At 40.7% G+C, this 25,099-nt stretch overlaps 1 protein-coding gene across 1 annotated transcript in view; it reads right to left on the bottom strand.

Moving 5' to 3' along the window:
- ptprq (protein tyrosine phosphatase receptor type Q) overlaps positions 1-25,099 on the bottom strand; it is a 41,211-nt gene that overhangs the window by 5,457 nt on the left and 10,655 nt on the right. The window contains exons 19-50 of the mRNA XM_044194680.1: positions 23,025-23,136; positions 22,329-22,437; positions 20,857-20,971; positions 18,951-19,020; positions 18,626-18,825; positions 18,196-18,424; positions 17,931-18,059; positions 17,679-17,825; positions 16,969-17,132; positions 15,852-16,368; positions 15,567-15,728; positions 15,257-15,436; positions 15,070-15,177; positions 14,300-14,581; positions 13,907-14,188; positions 10,131-10,451; positions 9,777-10,052; positions 9,502-9,653; positions 9,083-9,224; positions 7,956-8,231; positions 6,362-6,733; positions 4,968-5,077; positions 4,524-4,710; positions 4,189-4,427; positions 3,909-3,978; positions 3,385-3,543; positions 2,911-3,175; positions 2,747-2,820; positions 2,533-2,632; positions 2,204-2,332; positions 887-931; positions 181-207 (exon numbers count right to left, since the gene is read on the bottom strand). Coding sequence (XP_044050615.1) covers positions 181-207; positions 887-931; positions 2,204-2,332; positions 2,533-2,632; positions 2,747-2,820; positions 2,911-3,175; positions 3,385-3,543; positions 3,909-3,978; positions 4,189-4,427; positions 4,524-4,710; positions 4,968-5,077; positions 6,362-6,733; positions 7,956-8,231; positions 9,083-9,224; positions 9,502-9,653; positions 9,777-10,052; positions 10,131-10,451; positions 13,907-14,188; positions 14,300-14,581; positions 15,070-15,177; positions 15,257-15,436; positions 15,567-15,728; positions 15,852-16,368; positions 16,969-17,132; positions 17,679-17,825; positions 17,931-18,059; positions 18,196-18,424; positions 18,626-18,825; positions 18,951-19,020; positions 20,857-20,971; positions 22,329-22,437; positions 23,025-23,136 — 5,750 coding nt within the window. The remainder of the gene's footprint in view (positions 1-180; positions 208-886; positions 932-2,203; positions 2,333-2,532; positions 2,633-2,746; positions 2,821-2,910; positions 3,176-3,384; positions 3,544-3,908; positions 3,979-4,188; positions 4,428-4,523; positions 4,711-4,967; positions 5,078-6,361; positions 6,734-7,955; positions 8,232-9,082; positions 9,225-9,501; positions 9,654-9,776; positions 10,053-10,130; positions 10,452-13,906; positions 14,189-14,299; positions 14,582-15,069; positions 15,178-15,256; positions 15,437-15,566; positions 15,729-15,851; positions 16,369-16,968; positions 17,133-17,678; positions 17,826-17,930; positions 18,060-18,195; positions 18,425-18,625; positions 18,826-18,950; positions 19,021-20,856; positions 20,972-22,328; positions 22,438-23,024; positions 23,137-25,099) is intronic.

Raw genomic sequence — 25,099 nt, 5'->3', positions numbered from 1 at the left:
TGGTGAGAAATACACTAAGTGTGAGAAACAGAGAGAGAAGTACAAAAACACTACAACAATATGCTATTTTCTGTAAGTTTATTCTAGGTTCCAACATGTAACACTGAGCAGTACAGAACATGCTGATCTACGCTGCAGCTACAGTGTGCATATTCACATTATTTATGTGGGATGGCTTACTTGAGTGATTTCCTGTAGCTGAGCAGCCTGGACAAAAATAGACAGCAAACATCAACCAAAATAAACAAATTAATGCAATAATCACAACCCACACTGTGGTATTTCTGTCCATGACAGCTGAACTGATCCTCATTACAGAGAGTACATGACATTGTATGTTTAAGCAAAGGAGCTTCAACCATTTTTAATCAAATCCACTTTGATTAAACACTGAAACTGACTTTGATGCTTCATTCTAAAAGAATATGTGAACATCAGTAAACGTGGATGAAGCATGTCGTAATTCCCCTGTGGCTGACGTTTCTTTGCATTCCTGAAGACTAGTAACTACGCAGATCCTTAGCTAACGATAAAGCTCTTTTTGTGCCCTCTAAGACAGCTAAGCCTTCCAAGCAATTTGGAGATAGCGAGTGGGTAAACAAATTAAAATGGTCTCAAGCAAGAAGAGTATCAGCACAGCTCTGCAATCACTGCCAGTGATGGAGGAAGAGGAGGAGGCTGTAGGCTAAATGCTGACGTCAGTGATTAATTTAACTGGCGACCTCCACCAAAAGTTTAATGAACAACACAGATGGCTGACTTAACGCAAGCCTTAATGGGTAACATGATGATGATACACAAAGTGATGAATGAAAGGTGGAGTACAACATGCAAACAAAGCATTCGCAACAAAATGTGACACACACAGGTCAAAAGCCCAACTTACTGGATGACATAAATCTCTTTCCGTCTAAAGAAGAAGGAAGAATACCTGGTGAGAGAAAAGCGCTCAGTGAGAGAAAAACAAAGCCAAGGCGGCAAGCAAGTGCCTCCGTGCAAGGAAAGTTATTTGTGCCATTCATGTGACAAGTAACAAGGAAAAGTGTGTTATTTTAACATAAACTGTGCTTAGAAAGGTGGTGTTCATACAGTTCAATGTCCAAGTCATGAAGAGATTCTGGTCACAACAAAGCAGAGAGACACACACTGTCCTAATGATGCCAATTTGAACTTACAAGATAGTGAGCACAACATGCAACTGTCAACAATCAACAATCTGTCCTCTTAATAGAGTGTGACAGCTAAAATGAGTGGACAGCAAACTATCTTCAGGAACTGTCTCCTTTTTCAGGATAACAGTTTTTCATTTGCAGTGAAAATGTCATATTGGATGTTTAATAAGGCAGGCAAATATTTGCTCAAGTAGGGCAGTTACATTACTTTTACACACGAGCTAGGGGACAGTTAGTGGAAACACTTTTATTCATCTATCTTCTCTCATGTGGGTTTTATGTTTTTAATGTTCCCATTCATTCAGTTCCTCTTGAAGACAGCCACATTTTACACCTACACAGAACCCTCTCTTTCTGGTTTCTTTTTTTATTCTGTCATTATGTCGGTATTCTTTAGATGTTGGGGAGGGGAGATTTATATGCTTATTGGTTGTTCCAATGCTGATGTCTGTCTATATTGGCAAATAAAAATTTAAATTATTTTTTACTACTCAAATTAAAAGCTTTTCTTTCCTGTAGTTTCTCGCAAGTTTCTTAGCAATCAGTGACCTTGATACACCAAAACTAACACTGAATTTGACTTTGTTTCTAACCAGCTTGCAGCACTTATTGTCTGTGCACCTGTTTTTGCCAAAGAAGAAAAACAGAAAGGCTAAGTGCTGAATTTGTATGAGAGGATTGTTGGAGAGATGCAGATAGGATTACTTGTCTGTTCTGCAGAGAGCTGAAGGTAAACTATAAAGCCACAATGATTGTATGTTGTACCGTAGTGCTGCTGCTTCTATTTTCTGCACTGGAAGATTTAGCACAATGTGATTTAGCAAGATGTGCGCTCCTGTCAGCAAGGAGCGCACATCAAGTTAGCTGCAGCAAAGATATTTTTGTCTTGTTGACTTAGATTTAAAGTCTTGTCGGGAGAACCTAAATCAAGCCTGTACTCATGCAGTGTGCACCCAGCTTCAGCTGGGAAAAATGTGTGTTATATTCGGTAAAGTGACGCATTTAGATCAAACCTAAACATGCAGACTAACCGGTTGAGTTTTTCTTGTTTCAGCTCTAGATCTGCAACAGCGATCAGCTGATCCAGTTTACACTTGGTCTCTATGATCTCTGCCTCTCTGGGTGAATAAGTCCCGCCCTCCTTCTTGCGCTGATGAATCCTGACACATCAAACACAGAATTCAAATTAATAAAAAAGGAAACAGATTTATTGCAAATTATGCAATGTGAAATTAGCCATATTTATAGAGGAATTTGCACATTACATTTCTTGGTGCTTTAATAATAAAATGCGATAAATGCAGTGTTTTGGTAAATGTATGAATGTTGGCAAATTAATCAATGCCTGTTGTCATCTTACTTGACTGAACCACAGATGATGATGATGAGTAACACAGCCAAGAAGAAGGAGAGCAGAACACCCAGAATGATCTGCTCTTCTCTGGTCAACAGCCCGTCCACTACAGAGAGGGAGAGGAGACAGAATGGACAACATCACGCAAAAACAACAAAGGGGGCTATGCAGGCTATGTTTTTGCTTTTTGATGTAGAGTAATACAGGGATGAATAAATACCTGCAGTTTTGACATGCTCCGAGTACTCAGAGTCTGTGTATTGGCCATTGATATTAGTGGCTCTGAACTTAAACCTGGTAAACAACAGTCCAGTGTCAGCATTATATTATAAAACATATACATACAACAGTTTTTAAGTTCTTATATGTGTGTGGTGCACTCACACATAGACCGTGTTAGGCTTCAGAGGTCCATTGCAGAAATGATCAGTGTTGTTCTCCCTCATACAGTCATCGTTCAGTCCGATCACGTACGTTCCTGCCGTAGTGTGATTGTTCCTCATCAGGGGACCTCTGACATGTACATCCGTGCGTGACGACCCATCCCCCAAAAAACATGGCGGGTTGGGGAACCCCTTGTCCGTCAGGTAAGGGGCAGGACGATCAAAAAATGCATGCTTCCAGTTGGTCAGATTCTGGATGTCCTTTACTGTGACAGGATGAAAGAAAGGAAAAGAGTCAAATTTCTGCTGATGTTAAGCCCTTTGGCTTTTGCTTACATTTTGTCTTTTGTGAGCTTAGGACAGAGTGACGTACTGTATAACGAGACTCTACTTGAGACTTTAAGCTCAAACAAGACTGATACCCAAGTGTATTCAACTAAAAGTGATGGCTGTCAATGTTGTTGAAGAGTCATACCCCCTGACTCGGCCACGATGACCTGAATTTTTGTGATTGGTCCATTGTCGTCACTATAGAAACAGGCAGGCATGCTGATGGTGATACTCCTGTGGGTTACTATGGCAACCCCTCCATGGCCCAGCAGTGCCTGGGGTCTCTGGGTTGGCTTGGACGGGGCTGGAAAACACGCACGTGTTAATGGGCACACACACACACACACACACACACACACACACAGAGGTTGTTGTGTGAATACAGTGTATATGAAGATGTGCTTTTAGTCTGTAGCATTAGCATATAAAACATGACAAACAGGCTGCTGCTCTGAATAGTCAGAGTAAAACTGCACCTCTATATCATCAACACACTGTGTCTGAGTTACAATTTGCTGTGTCAGAACAGGCCTGCATGCTATTGTACTGAGCCATGATACTGGGCAGTGGCAATCCTCTGTCTCGTATCTACCCTGCACTGCTGCAACAAGAAAGAGAGAAACACTGTAGAGCAGTGCAGAGCACACACAAAAAAAGAGGGTCTTGTACCTTTGATTCCTGTAGTTATCTGGACATGTGTGCTGAGTGGGCTCCTACCAGCCCCGTTCTTTGCTGAAATCTGCAAACAGACAAATAGAAGAAAGCAAGGAAGACAGCAGAAAGAAGGACAAGCACAGAAAGGAGTTAAAGAAAAGAAAATGACAATTTGAATGAGGACAAATTTGAAGGGGTTTGCGCTGATTGTTACAGCTCCAGGTGTGTGACCAGTGAGGGTGTGTCTGAATGTGAATGCCAATGTCTGTGTGTGTAATATGTGTGTGTCCTTCACCTGTATACTGTAACTGTGTCCTCCCTTTAGGCCCTCTATGACAGCAGTCAGCATGTTTTGGTCTCTTTGGGTGATATTAAGGCTGATGTTCTTGACCAGCTGGTCCTTTTCGTAGATGTACACAAAGTAGGCAGTTATATTTCCATTGGGCTCCTCTGGAGGGGTAAAAGTCACCGTCACACGGTTCACTTCCTCTGGGATAACTGATACAATCACGTTCTTGGGAGGGTCTTTGGGTTCTGGGGACAGAGTACAAAAATCACAATAGATATTTGGTCATATTTACAGGTGGGCAGCAGCTGCATAGCTGCTCCAAGATGTAAATTTCCACGCACCCTCCTCCAGCGTTTGAAATTCAGTAGGCCCGATGGCCTTCCCATCGCTGGCAGCGTGCTCCAGTGGACCAGTGAAGGCAGTGATAGTCACAAAGTAACGAGTGAAAGCAGTCAAGTTAGTCACAACGACAGTCGTCAACTCTCCTGGAGCTCGGACTGTTGAGATGTTCATATTAGGACCGTTCACCTGGTATGATAGGGGAGTTCATGGAAAGATTTAATAGCTGTATGTGGATAAGCAGAATTGGAGTAATTTCATGTAATTTGCATTTTACCACACCATATGTTAACCTGCCTTTGAGCTGCTACTGCTGTTACAAAAACTCTGACCAACATAACACCATGTTGATGTGTCTGAGAACATCTGACTGTGTTTTACACTTACATTGGTGACATATTCATATTTGTGTGTGTGTCTGTAAAAATAAAACTAAATGAGGTGACCTGCACAAGGTACGAAGTCGGTCCAGAGAGAACAGCTGGAGCGTCCCATGCAATGCGAAGGCTGTTGGAGGTGGGGGTCACTTTCAGGTCACGGGGAGGGGCATCAGGGTCTGAGGGAGGAGATAAGAGAAACACAGAATGCTTATGATATGCTATTAAATTAAATGGTTCAAATTACTGTGTGTGTCTAACTAATATATTTATTAAAGGTGACTTTATAAATAAGGTTCCTTTATCTTCATTCATTTCATTTATTCATTTTTCTTCCAGATACTGAAGACTCTGCATCCACATTAGATAGTAAAATGATTATGGTAATCCAGGACATGACAGTGTGAATGTGTCAGTGAATCTGACAGTGCCACTCTTAGTACACCAATATAAGCTCTCAATATAAAACTCTCTTCCAGTGGCTTCATATTACGGTAACTTGGTCAAAAACATTCTTGTGTGTTTTATCACGGATGATCTTTGCGCCTAACAGGTAAAAAATAATCAGACTTTAAAAGCCTGTAAATAAATTAAATTTTGCTGTGTTATAGTGCTAATGTTGTTTGATGCTTCCATGCAATTGGCTGGAATCGCTTTGGTCCACCCCCTTTGAATGTAAGCCTGACCCATTTTATCACTGTTGTCATATGTGATCATGTGGCCTCTAAAATGGCTCTTGCATCTGCTCATTTTTCTGTCTACGCTTAACTTGACTATTAATTAGTTGTGACATATTGCTGTGGACAGGGGTGATGATTCTGCAGACTGACAGATCTACGGTCAAACCCATTTATGTAATCTGTTTTTCCCTGTCATTTTTTGCAAATTCTTTAACTACTATTCTACTACCAAATTTTAATTATAAGAATACTACTACTATTAATAAGAATAATAACAGGGTTTAAAAAGAGAAAAGGCTGCATTACAGTTACATACATACATTACATACAGTGCAATGAGAATGTGACCCACTGAAAAAACAAGAAGAGGTAGTAATTTTGCCAGTGGTTTCTGCTAATTCTGAATACATTAAGATGTTTCAACTGAACATGTAAACAAAACGCCTGATTATTACCCATTTATTATTATTACGATGCTATAACTTGCTAGAACACTACAGTATAGCAAGTAAAGACATAAAGATCTTCCATGAAAACATGAGTGATATACAATATTGTTGTGAGTGATGCTTCTCTGCCATGCCTGTGTTTGTTTAGGTCTTGTGAAGGAGATGCCAGAGGCCCAAATTACTAATGAAACATCAATTTAGATAGGATAAAAATGACTCAATCTGTATAATTCTTACTGGCATTCCTGGAAATCACTGATTTATTAGTCAAATATTCTGACTAACTGCCAGCTCTCAACACAAAAAGGTCACATCATTACTGTGATGTTCTTACTTCCTGCCAGGGTGCGTTCATAATTCCAGTGTGTATATTCTCCAACTCCAGCGTTGGTCACAGCAGCCACTTTGAAGCGGTAGTATCTGTATTTAGCCAGGGATGGGAGTGTGATGCTGTGGTTCTCTTCAGTGCCATCTGAAGCATTCACTGACACTGTGACATTAGACTCCACACAGTCTGAGGTCAGTTCGTCCTCTGGGGCCGGCTGTGCAGCAGTTACCATGTTTGGTTCACAAGCAGTTGAAAGCAGCTGTGCAATGATGTGGTACTCTTTCAGCAGGCCGGGAATGGAGAGTGGTGGAGCCCACTGAAGTGTCACTTTGTTAGGTGAGACCTGAGAGATGGTGAGGAAGCGAGGGGCATCCGGGACTGTTAAGGGAGACAAAGAGGATTGAAATAAGTATTTGTTCTACATTACTGTATATTATGAAGGTATTATTGGAGCAAAACAATTGAGCACCTGTGACAGTGGAACCTGTAGTTGTAGAAAATAGTCACATACAGTATGTATATGAGTAAATAACCTGACAAGGTGTTTTATTTCCTATTTTTTTTGCCCTCACATTCAAATATTACACAGCATCAAGTCACCCTCAGCTCAGAATAAAACCTCTGCATGTCCTTCTTTTTGCAAGTGGAAGTTTTTTTTTATTAGGCTGACACTGTGACCCTGCGCAAGTAGAGCAGTTCCACTAAAATGTTAACTGCACATAATTTGTAATCTTAGTTTAAACTGTGAAAATCGGTATGAAGCTTTCGACACATAGGATCAATGAATAATTATCTCTATCACTCATGTGATTGGTGACACTGATGGACTCCGGAATTAACGTTTCCCATTACTTAACACTCAGATAAACAGTAAATTCATCAAATTCAGTGCCTCATGTTGCTATTTTCCAAGCTATATGGAAGTGGGCGTGATTTCATCTAAACTGGGTTGGAAAAACGATAGATGGTCAGGCACCCAAATAAGCTCCTTTGACTGGCCAAAAGGGTTCTGTGATATATGAACAGTGCCCGCCCCTGGCTCTTCAGGTACACAAATCAGTTTTGCTCCACATTTCACTGAGATATGAGGCGCAAAAGTGAGAGCATGCAGAACTTGTCATTTGTGAGTGAAAAAACATCATTTGAGACTCGTAGCAGCAGATTCAAACAGTTGTAGTTATTGACTTTTGTTTGTGCTAGAAAAATAACCAGGAAAAAAATTTGTTTTTGAGAAAATACTCTACATGTGTGCAACTCTCATTGCAAGAATTCACATATTGGTCTGCAGATGTGCAAATTTTATCCATGACTTGTGTTGTGTTTTGAACCAAATTCACTGCAGCAACTGAAGCAAAAATGTGAGTGTACGAGTTTCTTAATTTTTTGATTCGTAGCATAGGATTTGTGCACCTGCAATGAAGAATTTGAGATGGTGTTTGTGGGAGATAAAAAAAATCTACAATAATTTTTCTCTGTGACTTCAAATTTACTGATACACATATGTGATTATTTTCTACAACTACAGATTCCACTGTCACATGTGCTCAGTTGTTTTGCTCCAATAAAACCTTCATAGTATATTAGCAATTAGACTGAGTACCTGATTCAGAGAGAGTGGAGGCAGTACAGTTTACTGTGTCTCCAGGTCCTGCAGAGTTGACTGCGGACACAGTGAGTGCGTACTCCTGGTCTGGTGACAGCCCAGTCATTATGTACTCTGGTGTGTGAGCATGGTGTGTGTAGGACTGCAAGTCTACCTCCAGTAGAATCTCATAAAAAAGGATCTGCCCATTAGGATTGGCTGGAAGTTCCCAAAACAGCTGAATTGAATCCCAGCTCACTCCTGAGCAGGACAGGTTCCTCACAATATCAGACACTGCAGACAGAGAGGAGAAAAGGTGACGTTAGTATACTAGCATTAGCTTTAGTTAGCATTCTTCACTGTAAGAGGAAAGAACCAAATTCAATTTCAGTATTTGTGTAGGGTGATACACACATAATATTTGCACAAGACTCTATATAACTGGAAACTAAAATGTGCAGTCTGCAGACAAACTTTACAGATTCTTCATTATAAATCCTGGTACACAGATGTGCTCATGAAAAAGACTCAGCAGCGTCTTCACTGCCTATGCAAACTAAACTTCTTTGGAGTCGATCGTAAAATAAGGACATGTTGAACTTTTTCATTTATTTGTTAGTTTACATCCCCTTGTCAAAAGGACAAAAACTGATTACTTGTACGGTGTCGTTAACCTCAGAAATCACTGGAAAAACATAGAGATCCCTTGCAGGCCTGGATCGCTTGGAAAGGCCTGTGTGATTATCAGTGGCCCCACACGTGTCTTTTATTACTACTTTAAGCCAATGCCATCAGGATTGTGCTTTAGATTGCCTGTATTTAAAACAAATATTATTAGCTTTTATCAGCCTTAAGAACAGCTCAGTTTAAAGAGATCAGTTTGCCATGTGTACATTTTGATAAATGCATTTGAACTTTTTGACATAATATGCCTTTGTGGTGTTGGACACTGTTAGCCAGCTATGGATTGGCCACTGCCATTAACCCTTGTGTTTTTCAGAATTGGACAAATAAGGTATTTTGAGTTGAATTGAATATACTGTACAAATCTTAGTTTGTAAGACTGATGAATTTTGAACCACAAACTGTGAGCCTTAACCTAAATCAGCATTATATCGCTTGTGTGTAGACAGTGTATACTTTACCTGACTCATTAGTTGTGAAGGTTACAGGGCTGCTGAACTGATTCCCGTGACCCACTCTGGTGTAACTGTAAACGCTGATCTCATAGGAGCTATGAGGCCTGAAGCCTGATAGATAATCTGTGGTTGACGGACTAGATGAATTCTACATTTGTGCACACACAAACAAACACACACATAAAAAAATGACACACAGGAGATTAAATCATCCAATCCTGATTACTAGAGTGGATAATGTTTTACTGTATCAGCACACATATGTGCATGTGTGTGTACGTATAATGTTGCTGCTGAGTGGTATCTGGAGTGTGAAATTAGAGCTACCATCCGTGTTACAGTGTGTACTCTTACTGAGTGGGTCTCTGGAGTGTGTGTGTTGTTGTTATTGTGGAGTAGCTTTCGGTGTGTGAAATTAACGGTACCCTGTGTGTGACGGTGTGTGTGATGAGGTCTTGGATTCTGAAGCCGTACTGTATCACCACTCCATTGGGCTCCAGAGGAGGCTCCCAGCTCAGCCACACAGAGACTGCTGTGTGGTTGTATATAGTCAGGTTACGGGGAGGGGACATGGGGCCTGAAACACAAAGTTAGGCAGATAGAGAAGAAGATAGACTGAAACAGACAGCAGATGTACACACATAGTTTGACAAATAAATACCATCTCATTAAGACATTTTAAACCTGCTTTCAAACTAACCTCCTTCATCAGTGTGCAGCTGCAGCAGCAGATAAGGCCCTGAGCCTTTACGTGTTGCAGCCGTAATAGTGAGGTTGTAAGCAGTGTACGGAAGTAGGCTGGTGAGGATGAACGAGGTGTTGGGGGTAGATGTTGTGTTGGAGCCCCCTGGGCCGACCAGAGTAAGGGTATACTCGGCTATGTCCCCGTTGGCCTCCAGAGGGCGCTGCCAGACCACTGCGATAGAGGACGATGACAGATTCCTGGTGGACACTAGTAATGGAGCAGAACTAGGAACTAAAGAGAAACACATCAGTGCCACAATAAATAGATGAACCATACTCCATAAGTGAATGTTGATGTAGATAAACTCACTGTCATCATCAGTTCGCAGGTACATTGTGCTGGTATGGTTGTAGGCAGGGCCAGCACCAGTAGACGGGGTAACAGTCAACACATAAGGGAAATACTTCTTGAGTCTTGTGAATAGGAAGACATTGTCAGTTGTGGTGTGCTTGATGGTCTTGTTGACAGCTGCAGTCCCTTGGTTGGATACGTTTGGGGGGACGCCGGCCTCCTGTAAGGTGAGAAGGTAGAAGGGACGGCCGTTCGGCTCCAGGGGAGGGTCCCAGCTGACGATGATGGCTGTGGAGCTGAAGATCTGAGCAGTGAGGTTTCGGACCGAGTCACTTGGCACTGAAGAGGGAGAAGAGTAGAATAGTGTTACTTTTATTAACTACCAGTGACAACACTGGTTAAAAACTGTGAGCCTTTTGAGTTTATTGTACTATGAGGCAGTAAATTAGGGCATCAATCAACCATACACACTCCGGCAATTGAGAGAAAATGAACAGCGTACCAGTCATTATCATCATCATCTGTCACAAGCACCATCATAATCATTGGCAGCATTGTTGTAAACTCAACAACAGCACATCAAGTAGAACAATATGGCATGACATTACTTTAGCAACACAGAAACACAGCAAAGTAAAACAGCAAAAAGACACATAAGCAATATCCTATAAAATTAACAGCCCATTCACAGAAATACAGAGACATTTAGGAGGGAAACTCGCACACTGAAAACCTTAAGAAAGAAAGGGGTCAAGGAGAAAATACTCATCCTATTCATCATCTCAGCCCCTCCGAATATAACCCATGGTACACAGAGTAGAAAAAAAGGGGAGATGAAGGGGAAAGGGGAGATAAAACTTGAGAGATCCATAAGATGAATGAGTGGATGTGAGGGGCCAGGTGTGTGTGGGGGTCTGAGCCCAGGGGGAGTGAGCCCCTGCCGGGCGTGGCTGTGCGGGAGAGACAAGGTGCCCTGGAGGTCCGGTGCTTGGCTGAGAGTGGAGCAGCTAGAGCACAGGCAGAGATACAGAGTCAGTATGAGCAGTAATCATTCAGAGACAGAGAATATTGTTAACAAGAAAAAAATACATCACAACATACAAATATGTACTGTATGTGACGGCTGTCTGCATTATTTTTTCCCAAAATCACATAAAAACAAGGAGATCACTTCATCTAAATACTATATGCAAATTTTGGTTACCATGGCAGCAATGCAATTGTAACATGAGCACAGCATGAATTTTCAGAAAGCATGTCAGGGTTTGTTTTTTTCTCTGTCATCATATCGTAAACGGTTCTGCGCTCTCTCTTTAAAAAAAAATCTATTTGAACTTTTGTCGTGCTTAGTAAAAGGAAACACAAATTGGCTGTCTTCAAGACACAATGTCACAGGCAGACAAAAATAGAGCCAGTTTGCCAGACCGACTGTTATCTCCTTTAACGAACAGATTGAAAGTTAAATCTTCAATCGCAGAGTTTTTATGTAATTTTTTTTTAAGTTGAAGAGTTTTGAAAAAAGTGTGCAGACTTGTCAATCAGTGAGATTCTGAGTCATTGTATGTAATAATTATCTAACATCATGTGTAGCATTTTATGTTCATGTCTATTCTTTTTAACAAATTTATATTGGTGTTGGCGGGATTGTGTTAGTGTGTGTGTGTGTCTGACTAACCGTCCTCTGGTAAGAACAATGTTAGTGGCTTGCTCTGGACCCCTCCGTCCCCCTGCACAGTGCTGGAGGTCATCCACAGGGTGTAGTTTGTGCCCCCAATCAGCCGAGTCAGAGTGTAGGAGAAGTTTGAATCAGGTAAGTCTGAAATGAGAACCCTCTATGGAGAAAAAAGCACTAGGATTACTTTCACACACTGAAACAGGCATTTAAAAAATTAGACAATTTGTGCAGTATATACAAATGGGTGACAAATGAAAGGAAAACCCAACATTAAGTGTCTTGGTCAGGTGTTGGTCCACCACGAGCCGCTATGAAGCATCTGCATTTATTATGTTTCTCCACTCATTTATTCAAAATGTTTCTTTAAAACAGTATTGATTTTTTGGCCACTTTGTGGAACAGTGGAACAACCTGTTAAGACAACACTGACATATTATTGAATTATAAAGTGTGTTAGCAACTGGTGTTAGCAATTAGCTATGAGTTAGTATTAGTTAACTATTTACACATCCAGCAGACACAAAGTAACATTAGCATTCATTTGGAGTCGTGTTTGTGTCCATCTGACAAATGTAAGTATTCTCTGTCTTTTAGCTCTGTTTTGGTCTCCACCTACTCCTGAGAGAAATATCAGGCTCTTTAGCTGCTAAATGTTTCATTATGTTCGCCAGCTAGTCGCTAACTTTGCCTGTTTGCTGTTTAGTGCTGTGCAGGTAGTGTAAAGTGAGTTTTCTTTAGCTGAAAACAACTGCCTGCTGCTGGAAAGTTAACAAGAGCAGTGAAAGTGAACTAACAGGAAGTTGCGGGCCAGAAAACCAAAACAATGAGCTAAAACACATTGAAATGCTTTGCAGAGCTGAGAGGATGTGCAGAGTTGGGTGATGAGTGTCTGTGGGTTCGTAACTATGAGCGACGCCTTTCACATTACATGTAGACATTTGACCCATTTTTGATATAAAAATATTGATTAGTGCAGCTTTAATCTATCACCTGTCTGTATATTCTATATAAAGTGTATGTATCTCACCTGCTCAGTCACAGTGTTGTTATCAGAGTAGTAAATACTGTAGTGTACAATAATTCCATTGGGTTCAGTAGGCGGGTGCCACAGCAAGGTGACAGAGGAGGCGGTCACATTTGCAAAAGTCACATTCTGCGGGGGGTCAAATGGTTCTGAAAGCCAGAGAGCACAGGCACAAAGGACACACAGACAAATATTCAGGAAGTGAGAAAACCTTCATATGAATGCATGGTACAGAAATATTTTATAGTGAGGATGATAAAGTTATCTGTCAAAGATTATTTTACAATTATCCAACACCTGCATATGTAGTGGTAAAGTTGATGTAGATCAGAACTCCTCCATCTCCCAGTCTGGTCCAGCTGGCATTGTAGCGACTCTCTGAGTCTACATTAATAACCACTGATGTCTCTGTTACATTCTGCCACAGCTCAGTCGTTTCATTCCTAACAAAGAGAGCAACCATTTATGTTGTAATGTTTTCTTTTTAAACCTCTTTAAAGAGTCAAAAAGACAGAGAGAGGTAGATTAAGAAACTCACCAAACTCTGACAATATAGTAGAGTATGTCTGAATTGGCTTCAAGTGGTGGTTGCCATGACAACTCTACCTCATAGTCTGACAACTTCCTGGTGTGGAGAAACTGAAGAGGTGTGTCTGGAGCTGAGATGCAGGAGAAAGACTTTCCAGTAACATAATGTAAACAGGAGTATGGCCTATCAATACAGACGCTTAACTGATGAGTGATTTTTAAATATATATTTGCACTTGGCAAATAAGAACCTCCGAAGGCCCCTCAGGAATGTGTCAGAGAGATACAGAATATTGTCCTGAAATGAAAAACTGGTTAGTTGTAATGACTCTGTTGTTTGTGCTTCCCAGTTCTGATGGAAGACACGAGCGTCACGTGGCATCAAATACCTGTGATGTAACATCATTAGCGGGAGCTGAAACAGAGATGTAACTGAGGAGGAAAAGACGAGTGGAAAGTCAGATTTAATCAGATGCCCTTCGATCTCAGTCATGATCTAATCGTGCAGTGTGCTGGAACTGAAAACAAAACCTCCCTCTTCCTCTTTCCCCCACCCGTCTCGCTCACCATCCTCCAGTGTGGTGATGTTAAGCGGCTCGCTGCTGTAGTTTCCGGGTCCAACACGTGTATGCGCTTGCACCATGATGCGGTAGTGTGCATACTTCCTCAGATGCGTGATGTGGATGTAGTTGGTTGGGGAGGTGAGGTTCAGGTAGTGACTGGAATTCCAAAGCTCCAGGCTGTAGTGGGTAATGACCCCGTTAGGCAGCAGAGGAGGCTGCCAGGTCACGTTCACCTCGCTGGGACTGATTGACTCATGAGTAACGCCATACGGTGGACTGCCTGGGACTGGAGAGAGAACATAAGAAGATGCACCTTTACTAAAATCTGAACAGTTGCTATTGTTACTAAAGATTTTCATGTGTGTATTCGCGTGGCTGGGTGCATCCATCAACACACCGTCCTCTCCAGAAAGCAGGTATAAAGTGTCTGACATTTGGTTGCCGTGGCCATATCGTGTGTATGCCCTCACAGACACATTGTAGTAGGAGAATGGCTTCAGGTTGATCAGAGTGACCATGTTAGAGGACATGTTCATCAACGTTGAGTAGGATTCATTCTCACACAGGACCTCGTAATGTTGAATCACCCCATTGGCTCTCTCTGGTGCAGACCAAGCCAAAGTGGCAGTGGAGGGGCTGGTGTCAACCACGGTGAGGTTCACAGGGGGGGAGTCGGGCTCTGAGGATGGGATGGACAAGAAAAATTCCAGATCAATCTTTCATTGAATAAAATGTGATTGAACTGATAGGTCATCAACTGAAACACAATCAAATCAAACAATCAAATAATCGAACTGATCTAGCATCACATTAAATATTGGTAATTCAATAACTACGTAGTAAATTTGATAAATTAACTTGAATGTTTCATATTTAATACCACTTTAACATTACTCACTGACATTGTTATTGGGGTCCAGTGTGAGGTACATACCACACGCTGGGCACCTACAACAATTCAACAAAGTGAAACAGCTGCACAAACAAAACACTAGATGCTTTGTCACTTTTTCTCTAGTTGCACTTTTTAATCCATGACAGATTTATTGGTATTTTCTTTTGGTCAAACATTCATCATCTAATTTTTGTTACTTCCACCACTCGTATTCAAACAAATGTTTTGACCCTTGTGTTTGTTTATGTATACAGTTTGTGTTCAGCACATACCATCCTCTAAGGTGAAAACAAAGATGTCATCTTTCTCAGACAGAGAGCTCTCTCCCACAGCTGTAGATGCAGCTACACGTAGCTTATAACCAGTATACTTGTCCAAATCTATACATTAGAACAGAGATATTTAGCAACAGACCCATATTATAACGACTGCATAGAACTGTGCAGAGAAGGTGATTACCTGTTATCAGTATGCTGGTAGTGTTCGTAACCCACTTCAGGGCCTGATTACTGTGCAGTTTGAGGCCATAGACAGTGTAATGTGTGATCCGTCCATTGGGGGTGAGTGGGGGGACCCAGCTCACTAGTATGGAGGTGGAGCTGATGTTTTGATAGGACACTTTGAGCACTGAGCTAGGGACTAAACACCACACACAGTACAAGATATTAGTAACAAAGACATTTTAAAAGGTTTTGCACCTTGTAAAGGCCTTATCATAAGTTTGTTCTTGATAATTAATGACTATTGCAAGTGACATGTGACCACCCACCCTGCTCTCTGGTCTTCTCAGTGATATCTGTTGCAGGACCCTCTCCCACAGTTGTCGAAGCAGTGACCCTGAATGTGTAGTCGGTGAAGGGATTCAGATCTGACACCAGGTAAGACAACTCCTCAGACCAAACGTCCATCACCTCAGCTCTTACAGTTACACCTGTGGCAAGCATGCAGACACAGATGGATACACAAGACCAGATGCACACACAGGATTTATAAGCACTAGAACAAGTTTGCAGGACGTTGGGAGAAGCTGTGTTTGTGGTTAGTGTTCTCCCACCTGTAGTACCAGAAGCTGTGGCACTGCGTGTTGAAAAGTGTCCCCTAATTGATGCATCACGTGTGGACAAATGGGGCTGGCCTGGGGTCAAGGTCAAGGGGGACGAGTCTGAGGTCATATCCCCAGCATGTGATTGCTTTGTCAGCCAGGGTGGAGGTGTAGCAGGTGGCACAGAGGTAAGAGAAAATGCAGAAGTCGCAAAGACCGCAGAGTCAGTAGATTGAATATTTGTGCTGTTAGAGTGTGAAGCAGAAGCGTAACTGGTGCTGGGCGTCTCAGTGACCAAGGAGTCAACAGTTGGTTGAGCATCAGTGTTAGGGATTTGGTCAGCGCCTCTTAATTCAGAGTGTGTGAGGCTGGAAGCGGTCACACCAGTGAGCAGTGTGTGATCAGAAATAGTGGCTGTGAAGATCGGCGGTGATGTGATCAGACTGAGCTCATCATTTCTCTTACGCCGCCCTGGATTGTTATGGACATCGGGGGGAAGTATCTCATCTTCATTCAAACCAGCTGAATTCTGAAGGAAGAAAAAATAATGTCTGCTTGAATCAGTAGACAGTAGACGTGCCTTACAGTCTGCATATGAAGATGTTTTTATAATAGTCCCAGTGATTGTATACATTTGTCTATTTACAGAGGAGCATGTAGAGGAAGTGGACAAAACACCAGTACAATACAGTCTGATGCAATCCATGATGCCGATGGATCAAAAATCCTACCTTTTGTAAAGCTTATAAACAACTGTTGAGAAGAATTGTTGAACAATATGTTAATTTATGATGTTGTAGTGGTGTTTTTATTGCTTCATATTGAAACGGCTGATGACAGCCTTAAAATGACCAAAGAGTGTAATCAATACCTCTGTAAAATAGCTTGTAGCTTCACACAGGTTTTCTTGGAGGACAATTCTAATGGATTGTATAGGTGTTTATGATATTATGATCATCCCCTAAAAATCACCAAGAGTTGAGGTTTTACACTGTAAAAAAAAACATCTTTACAGGTCCACGGAACCACATTTTCAATATAACAGGCTTAGATTTTAACACTGAATATTCAACAGTACTGAGCTGTGATGGGATACATTTATGGTGGCTAGCTGTAACTTCTGGCTTACCACTTCTGCAGTGAGGGTGATGTCCTGCAGCAGAATGTCGTCAACCAGAACCTTCAGTCTGTACTGGGTGATCGGACCATTGGGCTGGGCAGGGCTTCTCCAACTCACACGGATTGAAACTGAATCCTCAGCTACTGCCATCAGGCCCTGCACTGCACTGGGTGCTACTCACAGAAACACCCAAATAGACCCAAATAGATAAGAAAGACAAAGAACATATTACACCACATACTCATATAGAAATGTGTGTGTGTTATCATAATGTTTGGAATGTGTTGTTCAATCATACTTCTCAGTAACTTTAATATTAAACTGAAAGCATTACTTGATTTATCGAATAGCCAAGAAAATGCAGAAAAGTAATCAGCAACTATTTTGATCATTGACTGAGTCACTTTTCAAGCAAATTACGAAACAATCTCTGGCTCCAGCTTTTCAAATATGAGGATTTGCTGCTTTGCTCTCTTTTATCATTTTAAACTGAAGAACTGTTGGTTGGACAAAACATATCATTTAAAATGTCACATTGGGCTCTGGGAAATTGTGATGTGACATTTTTCACTATTTTCTGATCTTTAATCCATAAAACAAAAATTCGATTACCATAATCAAAAAAGTGTGTGATGATAATGAAAATTATTATCAGTTGCATCCCTGATATTCATCTAGATGCAAAAAGAGATGTGTTAGTACATGAGTGTTCCCCTCACCTTCAGCAGGTGTAATTACATCATGCTGTGCTGCTGGACCCACCTCTCCAGCAGCTTTGGCTCGGACAGCCAACGTGTACCTTGTATAGGGGGTCAAACCAGTAAAAGCAAACCGCATGTCTCCTGTGCTGTTCTCATACAAATATCCTGCGATGGAGAAGAAATAGAAAATTCTATGGATTTCTATCGAATTAGAGTTTGAGTCTGTTTATGCATGCATGCAAGTGTGTTCAAGAGTTAATATTTAAGGACCTGTAGGTCCATGAAGGTAGAGCATGTAAGTGAATTTTCCTGTGATAATGTTGGGAGAGTTCCAGGACACAGAGACCGATCGAGACGTCATATTCAATATAGAGAAGTTTTGCGGCCGGTCTTCTGGGGCTGCCATACACAAACACACAGAAATAATGATTTTCATACATGATGTAAATATTGTATATGCTTATAACATTCACAAATTTGTTTAATTCACAAATTAAACAAAAGCTGCAGCCTGGTTTGCTTCTTTTTCCCACACCTGATTCTGGCATGCGGACCATAGTGGAGGCTATCTGTCCCTCTCCATCAGAGGTGAAGGCAGACACTTCGAATAGATAGGCAGTGTAAGGTCGTAGCTGATCAACTCCTACTGATATGGGCACACTCCAGGTGGCTGCAGGGGGCACGGCAGAGAGGGTGATGGGTGGAGAAGATGCTGTAATCTCCAAGGGACTGAGAGTGGCACGGGACAGGATATCGGCTGCATCCTAGACAAACAAAATCATACAGGATATACACAGAGGGAAAAGTATGGCAGAAAAATTTAATTTCTAGACTTATGTTGTACAGATGGTCAGCCTTGTACCTTGGCAGCATCAATAATCCTGACAGAAAAATACTACAGTAACAGAACATTTCACAATAACAGTTCAGTTAAGGAGGCAGACGGTGACAGTATAATGCAGTACATTGCAGTGAGGCAGCGCTCCGGTCATGATGTCCTCTGCATTGACCTCCAGCGTGCGGACCGTCTGCCCAGTACGAGCGTGTTTAGCCTTGACAGCAAACTTTGTGATGAGGCCGTTGATGCGGTGCGGCAGGAACCAGGTAACCATGACGAAGGTGTGGTTATGAGCAAACGCTGTCAAGTTAGTCACCAGGCCAGGGGCTGCAGGAAATGCACACACAAAGTAATGTACACACACATATACATACAATACCGTGTATATACAATTACTGTTTTAGATTTTGAGATCATTATGCAAGTGTGTGTGCATGTGCGTGAATACCCACGGGACTCAGCTGTCTTTATGTATAAAGATTTGCTGAAGGCTCCTATTCCAGCTGGAACTATGGCTGCTACCTAAAGGGACAGAGTGAGAGAGTTGGTAGGTATTACTTATAATTACTAATTCATGTTCCTGTCAAAAGGGCAGTCATCAGATCGCGATTAGGTGCTAATCTCAGGCAATGACCACAACTGGAACAACACAATGTTAGAGGTGATTCAGTCATCCCAGTTACACATGACTCACAACAATGATACAACATTATACACCCAGTATGTTACCAGTGTGTAAACACATCTCAGCCTCTGAATTGTTTGAAATGATTTAAAAAGAATAAACGTGAAATGAAAAATATATTAATAATGACGTGAAAAGGAGATGGCAATTTAAGGCTTATGGGGAATTCATCTAAATGCACAATAATGAATGCCACCTCCAAAAATGTATCTTGAAACATCCATCTACAGCTTTCATTCACTATATATTTATACTGGGGCACTATAAAAAACACTGCATATTTAACAACAATGTCAACTTGTCAATTAGGAAGAAAAATATCTGTCATGGTTTTGGGTCATGAAATACACTCATCTTATTGTGTATCAATTTCTGTTCACTGGAAAATAAGGAGTACATAACAGACAAAAAAATGAGTTAAGCCATATGATTTTAACTGCTCGGGTAATAACATGAATATAACTTTCTTAGCCTCTCAAATAATGCTGTATGGGTCCAAGCAGGTGAAAGAAGTTGCTCATGAGCTCATCTCTGTGCATGGTTTGGTGGGCAAACACACTCACAGGTGAGATGTAGTAATACGATACATGCATGCATGGGCAGGTATAATCACAATGTGTGTGTTGGTCTCTCAAGAGTCTGTTTGTATGAAGGTTATTGTAGGTTAATGAATTCTGAAAACTAATAAGCACGATCACATTCAAGCTCAGTGACAGTGGAAAGAGCCATGGCTGATCCATAGATCTGTTTAGCTGATTAATAATGCAATCTGGATCAATTACCAGTATTCAGCCAAAACTAGAGAATAGTCTGGTCCTGTGGGATGTGTGTTTACTAGCCACATCCACATTATAATACAGGAGGACAGTTTCCAGGAATATGTTTGTTATGAGATACACAAAGACTGTTGGTGCTTGGGTGTGTTGAGCAGGAATAGGACCCAAAATGCAGGCACGTAGGCAGGGCAGGTGCAGATCAATCATTTAATAGACACCGGGCTTACATGGGTAATGAGTCCAAAAGGTGGAAGACAAAATCCCAAAATACACAAAACATGAAAAAGTCACAAAAAAAAAAAGGAACAAAGGCTGTGACGCTTGACACAAGGTACAACAACGACCTGACAGCTGAACAAAGGAAGGACTCAGACTAAATATACTTAGGTTAGCGGGACAACAAGACACGCAGAGACAGGAAACAAAACTAAAAGAACCTTGAGGGAAGGAGACTATTTCAAAATAAAACAGGAAATGACTGAACACAAACCCCAAAACCATGACACGGTGTGTATCTCCATCCATCCATCCATCCATCCATTTTCTACCGCTTGGTCCCCGTTAGGGGGTCGCGGGTGACTGGAGCCTATCCCAGTGACTTCGGGCCTTAGGCACGGTGTGTATCTACTTAATATAAATATTTAACTTATTATACACACCCATATCCAACAGTAATATCCATGGAATTTGGTTCCTGTATGTGTAGCATCCCTTCAGGAAAACTTGTTCTATTTTTTATACTATTTTTTTATGGATAAAAGTTTTATTGTGGTTGTTTCATGTTTTTAGCACTGTTTTTATGTCTTACTGTGGTTATGTGATGCCCTGAGTTTTCTGAACCAAAGTTCACCAAAGCAAAATCCTATCAGCTAAACTGTCCTGGCAATAAAGTTTTACCTCAATGTGGTATGTAGAACCTGAGGTGAAGTCAGTGAGCAGCGTCTCTGGTATGTCCAGGTACTTGGTCACCTGTGTGAACGTGGGATCGGGGTAGGGACACACCTCCTTGTACCTACAGGAAGAAATCACATTTTAAGATCATCATCTCCCAACTCACAATATACATTTATGAACAGTACGGGGCTGGGTGAAGGACTCTGAGCAACTTACAAGACTTACATGCTATTAGAACGCTATTCTATTACTCAAGTACTGTATCTAAGCACAGTTTTAAGGTACTTGTACTTTCTTTGAGTATTTTGATTTCATGCTACTTCTACTCCACAGTATTATAGAGGGAAATAATGTACTTTTTGCATATTTTGTAGATTATTTTTCATACAAAACATAGAATTTTCTATAGCTTCTTAAACCTGATTAATTGACCAGTGATAGGAATCTGTCTTATCAGGTCAATTTAGACTAGAAGTGAGTCTTTCTTTTCTAATAAAAAGCTAAAAAAAAATCTGCCAGTGCTGTAGCAATATTTCAACCTGTTTTTTATGCAAATCAGCTTGTTTCAATAATTTTCTAAAATCCACTTTTTCTCATTTGTAGAATGTTTTTTTAAACATGCTGATTTAAATTAAAAACAGGTTCAAATATTCGTACTGTATTGTACAAAATTAGGTTGTTAGGACTCTGTAATGTCTCTGTTATAAGAATTTTTGATGATTAAACTACCCAGCAATTAATGAAGTAGATAAAACCTCCACATAGACCTATTACAACAAAAATGCTGCTCACACCTTAATGCATCAGTGATAATAATCCTATGATATATATGACACTGTGAAAGGGGCCATGGGGCATAACAAGTACTTTTACTTTTGTTCCTTTAGTACATTTTTTTGATAATACTTCTGTACCTTTACTTAAGTAAGATTTTAAATGCAGGACTTAAACTTGTAATGTAGTATTTTTAAATTTGAGTATGACTACTTTGACTCAAGTAAACGATCTGAATACTTCTTCCACCCCTGAAAATTGTACATCAGTGGAGTCATTTCCATGCATGGAGAAATATAAGTCTCAGTGTGTGCAACACAACAACTATGCACATAGAGGCCTAAATATAGATAGAATCCAAGAGCATATAGTTTACAAAATTTTACACTAAATTTATATTTCACAACACACTATGAAATGTATTTATGATATGTACTTTATGTTCATGGTACTTCTTTCTTTTATTTAATGGCATTCCATTTTTGTTCCATCAATTGTATATTTGGTAATTCTATATTTTCATGATCTCATGATGACTCAGCACCTGATTGACGGTGGCAACTGCAACTTTGTTGTCATAGACAGAGAAATAAAAGCTCTCCTGAATTGTGAATTTGAGACTCACAACCTCTGTGGACCCACGCAAAAAGACCAAAATGAATCTTGAATCACAGTTTTCCAAGAAGACAACAAAGAATTACCTGATGACGTATCCGTCAATGTTGTCGGCATTAGGTGGCATGGTCCAGGAGAGCAGTATACCATTAGAGCCCACAGCCTCTCCTTCTAGGTTTAAAGGTGGACCAGGAACTGGAGAAGACGAAAGGAAGTGTGTGAACGAGAGGAGAGTGTATTTTCTCATTCCATCTTTTCACTCTTTCTACTGTGTTCAATACTATCAATACAGCAGAAATCCAATACAAATATTTTGATAAATAACATCTTCTGTATATTAGAACTCAACAGAACACAGTAACAGAGTCATTTGAAGAATAGTGTTGTTGTCTGTGGGGGACTGATCCTCCGAGCTTGTGTGTGCGTGCATGCGTGCATGCGTGCGTGCGTGCGTGCGTGTGTGTGTGTGTTAGAGAGTGTGTTTTAGGCCGAACTCTGATGAATAAGGCCTCACACAGCAGTGGCATTTCACTGACATTCACTGCAGACCTATTCATCCTGCGGTTCAAAAGCCCAGGCTTAAGTTACCTAAGAGGAATTAAACAGGGAAGGGAGTATACCCCCCATCCCACACACACAGACATCTACTGTACAAATTCCTTTCCCCTTAGTGTGTGTACATGTGCTATACAGGAACTAACTTAAACAGCAGAGGGCACTTTAACATCCAAAAACAAAACCCATCCAAACAACAACAAACAGTGTGTGTGTGCACGTCTCACCACTCTTATTAGTATTGATCATGCGGCTGACTCCAGGGCTGATGTTGGAGGAGGAGGCAGCTGTGACCGTTACAGTGTATTGTGTCCCCGGACTGACATTCACCACATCAGCCTGTGAAAACAGCAAAATACAGACACCTGGTCACAACATACACACATAACGTCATCAGTAATATACTGTAGATCAGTTGTTCCCAGTCAGTGGTTTGCCTGATGTACCCCTACAGCCAAAGTACCTCTTCATCAACACCACCCGTCATGCTAAAAATGTGTTTTTGTTGAATTTAAACTGGATGTTATTTAACACTGTTAATTATAAAAACATGTATATTGTTAAAATCTTTTTATAAAAAACATAGTGATCTTGGAATGGTCAATGTTTAGACTTCAGAAGTTTGCATTTATACTATAAGCCCTTGGAGTGGCAGAAGCTGTGTTTAAACGTACAGTATCTATTACTTTTAGCTAACTATTTCCGCTTCTCTGCTCACTTGCTAACTAGTTTTCATGCACTCTCAATCGCAGAACATGGTAACTTAGGTTGGTGGGGGGTGTGCCCTTTGAAGTCAGCTTTTTGTAGTTCATTGGTTACTGTTACAATAAATATACAAAAGATCAGCCTCACACCAAAATGTCCTCCTTTTGAGTGCAGAGATGCAACTACCGATTATTTTCGATAATGCATTATTGATTAATCTGACGATTATTTTCTAGATTCATTGTTTGGTCTATAAGATGAGGGGAGAATGAAAGAATGGGGAAAAATGCCCATCACAATTTCCTGAAATCCAAGGTGACGTCTTCCCATTGCTTGTTTTGTCAATTGTAATTTGTTATTGCTGGTTTTGGCAACACATCCAAAACCCAAAGATATTTTGGTTACTATCACATAAGACAAAGAAAATCAGCAAATCTTCATAATATAGAAGATCGAATAAGGTGTTTTTTTTATTTCAATACTTGAAAAAATATTTGCCAATTTTTCTGGCAATCAACCAATCGATTAATCAGCTAATTGTTTCAGCACTATTTGAGTATTTATTTTCCTTCTAAACACAAATTTGTGGTTAGAGTTTTTTTTAACCTATTTGTAATAATTTTTTTTTTTTTTTTTGGTGGACTACTGCACCACCTTTCCAAGTACCTGCTGAAAACTGCAGAAGTACCCCATGGGGTACACATACCCCTGGGTGGGAATCACTACTATAGAACATAAAATTCAGCATTCCTCTGAAAAATCTCCCTAGATAGAAGCAAGACTAAATCTAAATTACATAAATATCTGCAATAACCCTTAGGGCACTCAGCCCTTTGTTATCATATTTTATCATGCAGCCTACTAAAGAATCACCACAACTCTATTTGAAGAAGAACCTTACATCCTCAGCCATCTGTTTCAATATGAAGGTGGGTGGTTGTGAAAGGATGACAGCTTGTTTCTGCTTGTGGTTGCTCTTGTTTGTATCTTTATGTTTGCTTATGTCTGTGTGACAGAAGAACAGTGTTGCCTGTTTTGCAGTATTTTTGCTCTAGTGTGTGTTGCGTCCAACATTGGCACCTCTGACATCAGTATGTTGGATAGCAATGTGTCACACTAATACCTTATGTTACCTCCCAGAAATATGACCAAGCATTTTTTTTGTCCTCCTCACTGTACATGCTTTGGATTTTGCAAGTATATTTATGAAGATATAAGAACAGTGCAACAGTCTGTAAGTGTTATATTAATGTGTTATATTAATGTTTATCTGAGAATATAAACATCTATGTGCACAGCAATGCCAGATATTTAGTGTTGAATTCTTACCTGTGAGTGTACCTGTCCAAAGCAGAGTGTGAGCAGAAGGATGAGTGAGAAGAAGTCCATGCTGGGTAGCAGAGTTATCGTTAGTTTAGACACAGCAGATTAGAGGCCTTGCCAGAAGGGGCTGCATCCAGTGTTAGTGCACAATCGTTAGCAGTGGTCTACAGGTAATCCACTGAGTTGAACAGGAATAACTCCAGGTCTGGAAGCTGGTTAGTGGCATGAGTAAAGGTCACAGGGTTAGTTGTCCAGGCATTGGATATTAACGGCT

Source organism: Siniperca chuatsi, linkage group LG4 (genome assembly GCF_020085105.1).
Source record: "Siniperca chuatsi isolate FFG_IHB_CAS linkage group LG4, ASM2008510v1, whole genome shotgun sequence".
NCBI lineage: Eukaryota > Metazoa > Chordata > Actinopteri > Centrarchiformes > Sinipercidae > Siniperca > Siniperca chuatsi.
This window is presented reverse-complemented; position numbering and strand designations above follow the sequence as displayed.